Raw genomic sequence first — 8,986 nt, forward strand, 5'->3', positions numbered from 1 at the left:
GGGGGAAACGACACAGGACGAAATATATGACATGAATTATCTATTGCTGGTTGCTTCTACAAAATTCCAACTTACTGGAAAAACAGGTTTCCTTCCACAAGCCAGAAACTGTTCAATGCTAGGGAAGGCATCTATTTTAATATTTATATAATGTGGTCTAAGTCAGGAAATAGAATTCACCATAGAGTTCTCATAGAAAAACTGGCTGTCCATGGCAATCTGCTGGGTCAAGCATTGGCTGGGTGGTCTCAGAGAGTGGTGGTTAGTGGAGCTAAATCCAGATGGTGGCCGGTCACAAGTGGTGTTCCTCAGGGCTCGGTGTTGGGACCATTTCTGTTCAACATCTTTACTGATTATCTTGATAAGGACATAGAGTGTATTATCAGTAAGTTCACAGCTGACACCAAGTTAAGTGGGAGTGTCGATCTGCGTGAGGATAGAGAGGCTCTGCAGAGAGACTTGGATAGATTGGATCGGTGGCCAACATTAACAGGATGAGCTTCAAAAGGCCAAGTGCCAGGTCCTGCACTTGGGCCACAACAACCCCCTGCATGGCTACAGGCTTGAGGAGGTGTGGCTGGAGCTGTGTGGAAGAGAAGGATCTGGAGATTCTCATTGACAAGCAAGTGAACATGAGCCAGCAGTGAACCGGGTGGCCAAGAAAGCCAACGGCATCCTGGCTTGTATTAGAAATAGTGTGACCAGCAGAAGTAGGGAGGTGATAGTCCCCCCGTGCTCTGCACTGGTGAGGCCACACCTGGAGTACTGTGTCCAGTTTTGGGCACTTCAATATGAAAGAGATCTCTATGTGCTGGAGCAATTGCAGAGGAGGGCAACGAAGATGGTGAAGGGCCTGGAGAAAAATCGTACGAGAGATTGAAGGATATAGGACTGTTTAGTTTGAGGAGGAGAAGGCTGAGGGGAGACCTCATCACTCTACAACTACCTGAAAGGATATTGTAGAGAGGTTGATGCTGGTCTCTTCTCACACGTAATTAGTGACAGAACAAGAGAGAATGTCTTTAAACTGCAACAGGGGAGGTTTGGATATCAGGAAAAAATTTTTCACAGAAATAGTGGTCAGACAGTGGAACAGGCTGCCCAGGGAGGGGCTGGAGTCACCATCCCTGGATGTGTTTAAGGGTCATTTAGACAAGATGCTGGGGGATGTGGAGTAGGGGAGAACTTTGTAGAGTAGGGCTGATGGTTGGACTCGATGATTCCAAGGGTCTTTTCCAACCTGACTTATTCTGTGATTCTGAATATCAAGGGAGAACTCAACAACAGTCTATTACAGAAGATATCCAAGTCCATAAATGACAGTGATATATTTTTTTCATAAGAAATGCAAAAATTACGTAAAATTGTTCCACATTCCAGGATGCACACAGTAGTTAGTAAACTTAAGTGGGAAAGAAGTATATGAACTAGAATTACCATTTTAAAATTAAAGATGTCAAGGAAAAAGCATATGAGTATGGACTGAAAATTAAAACTGTGTTTTGATATGTTTCTGACACAGCTTTTCATTTCCTTTCTAGCACAAGCATGTTTTTCCTAACAGTGATGGGGTTGCTATGGCAATTACTTATTATCTGACATAACCTCCTTTACATCAATATATTTTAAGTAGAGCACAGCATATTTGATCTAGTTTTAACGAGATGTGTATAAACATGAACTATGGAAAATGTTTGGGGAATTAATGCGAATTTGCTTGGCAAAAGTAAGATCTACACAAGAAAGCAAGCAGAGGTCAAAAAATCAGTGCTGCTAAGGAATATTTCCCAGAGGAAAAGAAAGCTTACTTAAATTGTAAAAGAAAAAATTTTTTTAAAAAATCAGGTATCGGGTGTCTAGTAATATTTATCATTCATAAACCAGTATTTTTGTTAATGATATATCCCTAAAGGTAAAAAAAACAAGGTTAAAGATACAAATCAGTTTTTGAAGAGTCATAGCTGGATCTACAACGACCAAGCCCTTTACTGTAAAGATGTGTCAAAATGCCAGCTATCTGCTATTTCCAAAGCAGGCTTCCTCCACAGCTCCTCAGTCTCTCAGGTGTGGCTATCAGGTTGTAACATGACTCAGTGCTTCCTTTTCGGTATAGAGGTGTGCAAGGTGTGCAAAAGTACAGATCCATACTTCTCCCATTGCCTGGCTTTTAAGTACTGAAGCAGGATCTCATGCACTGCCATGGTGCACATCACACATCAGACAGTACATGCATGGCAGGAGGGCTGATACAAGATCAGACAGAAATTAACAAATTAGACATATATTTATTCTATTATGTATCCCAGAAGATTATTCGATTCTAATTATAGCCATCTAAAATGCTAAATATCTAACCTGTTATAGGCTAGATGCAGTAACAACTCACTACTGCCAAAGAAAAAAGAGACAGGCAAATGTGTGATTCATCCCATCTTAAGATAGTAGCCTAACCTAGGATGGATGAATCATGTCATAGACTGTCTGTCTCTCTTTCCTGTTAGCAAGGCAGCCTCACTTAAGACTTGATACTTATTACCATATAGTTAAAATAAGGCAGTATGCCTCCTCTCCTGCTTCTCCACAGGTCAAAAGGGGGCAGTTAAACACTAGTCACTGACAGAAGGTATCTCTAAGCAAAGCATGCATTGCCTTAAGTTTTATTCTATTTCCGTGAAGTAAAGCAGTTTCGTATCCCATATTAATTCACAATCTACCAACAGTAACAAAACCTACACTGTCTTCTCTTAAGGGAGGCAAGCTACATTAGAGAAATCTATCGGCACATCAAAGTGGATACTTACAGAAACAGTTGAACTGGGTGTATTTGTACCATAGCCAGAAGAAGGCAGAGAAGCCAAAGACCAGCGGCGGCCATCAGTCCTGTTGTAAAACTGACATTAGTCAAATGAACACTGTGGTATCCTAATACAGACACATCTACGGAAATATTATGTAAAAAAGCATTTGAAAAACATGATACAAACAAGGTTTTTAATAAAGAATAAATTTTCACAATGTACCACAATAAACAATAATTTAGAAAAGATGATTTAGGCTTACAAATTTAATTTTTTTAGTATGTTTTTCTAGTTAAAAATCTATGAGATGAAACAACCAGAAAGTGAATGAACAGCTCCACAGAAGTGGTGTCTCACTCATACACAAATGGACCACAGGGAGTGTACTCTCAGGTACATCAGATGAAAATTAATGAGAAGCAAATTAAACACTTGTGAACAAATGCAAGCCACAATGCTCTGAAACACAGAATAACCACCAGTCTGCTTGAAATACAAGGGTAGTGCTTTCTGAAGTGACATCAGTACAGGATACCAACAAACTAGCAGGCTAACATCAAATAACTGCAAAGAATGATTAAGTAAAAATAAACTTGTTAGATATTGGATATGTAAATTAAGAAAAACAGTTTTGCAGCAAAATCATGCTCACTCAGAATAAAAAAAAAAAATTCAGACCAAAACCAATTTCTGTTTTTCACTGCTTGAGGTGAAACACACACAACATGGAATTTGAACATTCAAATTGACAAATCAAATAACAACTATGGGAACCATGTTTGGATTTTTGAGGAGGTACATTTACCTGTCATTTCGGTGCCCATGGCTGGAGTACAATTGTATCAAGTATGTTGAAAAAAGCAGAATAATACATAAATAACAAAACAGGACAAGTTTTTATTAGCAAACAGTAAGTGAGGGAAAGGAGGAAGGAGAATTGAAGCTCTGTTGCCAGGCAGTACAAAGATCGTATCTCAAGTCTGATTTACCTAAGAAGTATAATTCCATAAAGAAGAATGGAAGTCATACCAAATCAGGAACCTTAAACCTCCTGATGCAGCTTCCCTACCCTTCAAGCTAACTGTCTAAAAATACCTCCTTCTTCCTCCTTATTTTCTACTCCCATTTATCCATCCATAAGCTACAATCCAAGTCTCTAAGACTTCGAATACATACAGTTTGAGAAAGGAAACCATAGTATTCATGAGTGTTAAAGTATGAAGAAAATGTGTTAGAGGACTGTGACTATATCAAAGACTGAACTCTGGAAAAAACTTCCTCCTTCTCTGTAATTTTGCTTTTAATTCATTAATTCTCCTCCCTTCTCCCCTTCCCCCAGGTATGCATGAGCTACCTCCAGATAAATGAACTATTCCAAAAGGAGGTTTTGCTACATTTTGGCTCAGCTGCACAAGTTAAATATGTTCATATTTGAAAGAACAGTAACTTGGAAGGTATTTAAAGATGGATGAGACCCATATATTCTGCAGCTTTGAAACAAAGTACTCCCTACTGAATAACTCATAATGAACAGGGGTACTACATCACACAGCAATTCCTACACAGAAGGGACATCAAGGATCAGGATGGCGTATCACAGAAAGTTATCTGGGAAGCAAAGGTGGGAGATTAGAAGGCACCCATAATGGAAAAAGGTAAACATGGGTAGCAAGCCCCTACAGGATTTTCCCCTGGACTCTCACAGACCACTTGTCCCTGCCCTACAGTGTGGTTCTAACCACTTCCCAGCAGCTCTGGAAAGCAAGATCTGTCACATACCCATGGGCTTGTATAGATGTTGGACTTATACATACCAGCAGAAGAGGCCTAAGCAGCGGTTACCAGAGGCACAGGCTATTCCTGGGCGTTGATCACCCACCAAATGTGGGCAGAAAGGGGTGATACTCATTTTGGAGGGGCCTGGGGAAGACAGCCTCCAGCCCCATGCACCAATTGGCAGCATGGCAGAGGGTCACCTTTCTGCTGCTGCTCCCTTTGCTGCTGCTGCTGTGTGGTGTGGCTAGCAGGTGATGAGAAACAGCCATGCTGGAAAGCTCTCCTTTCTCACAGGAGGCTTCCAAACTATTTCCTTTGCCTTTCTCATACCTTCCCCAGCTTTTTCATATCCTCGCTGATTGGGGGGCAGTGAATGGAAAAGTAATATCCACACACCTACACCACCTCACCTCTGCTCCTTCAGCCTGGTCCATCACACACACACACTCCTTTCCTTCCTTTGTATCATCATTTACAAAATGTAACAGAAAAGGCATAAATCCCTAAGTCGGAGAACTGCTCTCACTAACCACAGGTCATTTTACTACCAAAATACATCCTATCACAGGTTATATGAAGACAACTACAACACAAATACCAAATTAATCACAAATTTTTACATTATCGCTGTTTGAAAGCGTCATTTTCACTATAAACAGAGTAAAATCAGTTCTCGTAGAACAAAATCAATTTCCATAGAAATATGCTCTAAAGAAGTTTCTTGAATCCCACTGAAGCAGTGAAATATTTTGAAATCACAGAAAGTTCTTGTGTTAGCATTCATTTACTTAAAGAATTTATTTAGAGCTTATTACAGGACTCTAAGAATGGTCCAAATCCAAATGAAACACTGGTGAATGATTAAGTTTTTTCCTTCTGAATTCTGAGGTCTGCAAAATAATGATTTAAACTTTCTGTTGATTATGGGTGGGAAAGGAAAACTACTTCCTGCCTGCTGTATTTTTAAGTAATGCTCAGTCTTTCACATCTGCTTTTTCCATTATAAGCTATTTCTGGATTTAATGAATCTTTCTAAAAATATGCTCACAAACAAATGTAATCTATAAAGAGACAGTTTTCCTTTTTTTAAAGATACTATAAAGAGGAAGTAGGTTCAAAAAAAATACTCAACTTTAAGGTGCTGATTAGAAAAGTGACATCATATGCTATTAGAAAGATTGACAATACCTACTGTCACAGCTGAATTAGATTCAGGTAAAAGAAATACTCAAGTAAAGTTCTCCCCTTTTAAAGAGTGCTATGCCATTTCCTCACACTTACTTTTGAGAGCTTGTGTGTGCTTCTTTATCAAACTCCCAAAATAAAGGGAGTAAAACTATAGCAGCAAGTGCTGTCTCACTACAAATGCAACAGTTATGCGTCTGGCACTACTTACTGGCAAAGAAAGCCACAACGTTCCAATTTAATTTTCTTTATACATACTCATGGGTGAATTTATCAACTGTGCCTACCCTCCCAGGCTTAGAGTTATTGAACATATTATTTGAGGTAGGCTGACAAGGTGTTACGTGATAGGGAACCACAGTGGCACAAACAGGCAGTCTCCCATGACATGCTATCAACTTTGGTTACAGTTCATTTAATAATAATTTACTTCACAAATCACTTCAAATCCACTTTTGATCTTCAAAAATTCTACTAGTATTAATTAATCCTCACAATACTTCTATCACAGAACTGACTGTCTCAGTGTTACAGATAGTGAAACTGGTCAAGGTCAAGTATTAAAGGTATGGTGGTGACAGTATTGCTGCTGTCAATAAAATCAGGCCCCAAACTCAGGACCTCTATAATAGTGCTCTTACAAGTGATGCACTTCTTGCATTAAAGTTAAAAAAAAAAGGAAAAGAAAAAACCTAGATGTAGTTTAAAATTTCCCCATATTTCAACGGATGAGGAGATGGTGTCAGAATTGGATATATTACAAGTCATTAGAAAAATTTTAATTTTTTTAAATTCAGAAAGGTATGACTGAATTGTGTCAATCATCCAGTACAACACTGTTGTAACTGATATTTAGGAGAGTTTACACAGGCGAGATAACAGCTGACATTCTAAGTGATAGATTTAGATGTATTTGCAATCACCGCTTAATATCTGGGTCCAACAACATCTCCTCTACGTGAAATGCATACTGCATACTACAGACAACCTCTTACCTTCGTGCAAAAGAAAAATGGGCTGAGGCACTGGGAGAAAAATTCCTAGGGCTATCCTGAGGACTGTTTCCTGTTGAGAGGGGGAGATACACAAAACCATTATTATTAGGATTAAAAAAAACACCCCAAAGAACCCACTAAAAGACATTCAGACATACTAATCCAATGATTCATGTTTAAAAAAAGACTCAACAACTCCAACAGAGCTATAAAGCAGGTATGCTTACTCCGGTGCTGGGGTGTAAGGGGATTTCTCCACAAAGCTTGCACACCCCCAGCACATTTTACCAAAAACTTATGGAGTGTGGATATCCATATTCATTGGATTACATAATACAAACATACATATGCATGAGTAAGGCTGGCTTAGTTCGGAAGGCTGATGTCAACCGTTTACGTTCTCCTTGCACCTGCTCATTGCCTCCTGGTGGGCATCTTCGGGGGTCTTTGGGAGAAAGGCTCAGTCTTTCTCACCTTGTTTTTTCCCCCGGAGCACGTACAGATTCTCTTTGGCCCATTTCTTGAACAAGAAGAGTGCTTTTCAGAGTTTACTCATTCTATCTTAGATAAGAGAACCAGTGTAACTTCTATCTGTACATGGCTATCTTTACTCACTACCAAGATTCCAACTAGTTAGAGCACACCTGTTCCCCAAGGACAAAACTATAATATTTTTCTGAACATTACGGTTCCTGGTAGATTTTCACAGTGAACTGCTTTGTTTTGATGAACACAGTAGTCCTTGGTAAAATTCCACAGAATAGTCTGGGCAAGCAGGAGTCTTAGCAATATTTTTTAAAAATACTATAAGTAATATTATAACCTCCTATAAGTAAGTCTCAAAGGAAGTAATCATTTCTCTGTATCAACAAGCACTTCCAAGCAGGTTAGAAACTGATTTCAGAACTTCTCACAGAGTCCCTGAGAAAATAAACTCTGAAATAGAATCTTATTTCAAGTCACATTTAATTTACATTTGATTTTTAGTTATTAGACTTTGTAAGTCATAGAAAACCCTCTATTTAGCCCTCTGAGAATTCTCAAATTAATTTGAGAATTAAAGTTTAAAAAAAATAGTGTATTAGCTTGAAATAAACATATTTTTAATGTCAGGGTTTTTTTTTTTTAAATCACACAAAACATTTGAAAAATAGAAAAATTATGATCAGTGTTATTTAGCCCTTGCATCAAGTCTCTACAGCATTTCCAGGGGACCTTTACTTTGATTTTTTCATGGTTATTTTTTTTCCTAGCTCCAAAACAAACAAGCAGACAAAACACACTGAATTAAATTTTTTTCCCTTAGTTCTATTAGACCAAGGCATGGAAAGGTGACCACCCTCTCTGATGGACACACTGTGAACAGGTTGTAACTTCAGGGTCTGTTACTTCTTCATTTTAAAGCATGAGACCTCCTGCTGACCAGCATGAGTGCAGAAAGAAGGGAGTTGCTGAAAGCTGCTCCTGCCACCTCTGCGCCTCAGCACATGGCACTAGAGACACAATAACTGAAGAAGAAATAAAGATGATCTCTGGAAAAAGATCCAAAAAAACCCAAACACACCAAAATCTAAAAGGATTTGACTTAAAGTAGCAGTGGCATACATCTAGAAGTCAATCCTCCCTTAAATAGGGAACAGACTGCAACAACAATATATCAAAGAGATGTATTTGTTGTAGCATTTTATTTTTGAACATGAGATCACAACATTAAGCAACAGAAAAAAAGATCCAACATACACAGTTCGAATCAACATTTCATTTCTGAGGAGAAAATTACTACCTACATGTGAAAAGGCCAGTACAATATGAGTCATTGAAAGGACTTCAAGTGGCATTGATTTTTACTCAATTTTTTGAATTAACATTGCATTTATAGTGATGTCCTTAACAGATCCCATTAACTCTGTACAAAATAGTGTAATCCTGGATGCATTGGTAGAAAACAGAGGACACATCCATCCCCCTGCCTTTTTTTGGCTAGAAGTAGATTCAAGATGTTTTCTGAGCTGTGCTTAAATCTTACCTTCACAGCTGCCCTTCTCAGAGCCCCAAGAGACAAGGATTCCACTCTCATTGGCCAATACCCACAAATTTTTTTGCCTCTATCACAGCTGAATTATGTCCTTCCAACTTTCCCTCCTCCCCCTCAAGATCCCAGCTACTTCATTATCCTTCATACACTTCCAAGGGCAAGGATTATTTTCCCCTGAAGTTGGAGGGGGGGGGGGG

The 8,986-nt window shown here is 38.8% G+C and overlaps 1 protein-coding gene across 8 annotated transcripts in view; it reads right to left on the reverse strand.

Annotated features, from left to right (window-relative positions):
* Positions 1–8,986, reverse strand: part of MAST4 (microtubule associated serine/threonine kinase family member 4) — a 315,990-nt gene that overhangs the window by 60,358 nt on the left and 246,646 nt on the right. For 5 of the 8 annotated variants that reach the window (XM_026865287.1, XM_026865289.1, XM_026865285.1 and 2 more), the window contains 3 exons: positions 6,755–6,824; positions 3,604–3,624; positions 2,802–2,880 (listed from right to left, as the gene is read on the reverse strand). In XM_026865287.1, the coding sequence (XP_026721088.1) occupies positions 2,802–2,880; positions 3,604–3,624; positions 6,755–6,824 (170 nt within the window). The remainder of the gene's footprint in view (positions 1–2,801; positions 2,881–3,603; positions 3,625–6,754; positions 6,825–8,986) is intronic. The other 3 variants (XM_026865288.1, XM_026865290.1, XM_026865286.1) reach the window with 1 other exon arrangement.

This window comes from Athene cunicularia (genome assembly GCF_003259725.1).
Source record: "Athene cunicularia isolate RWA chromosome Z unlocalized genomic scaffold, athCun1 chrZ_part1, whole genome shotgun sequence".
NCBI classification, from domain to species: Eukaryota; Metazoa; Chordata; class Aves; order Strigiformes; family Strigidae; genus Athene; species Athene cunicularia.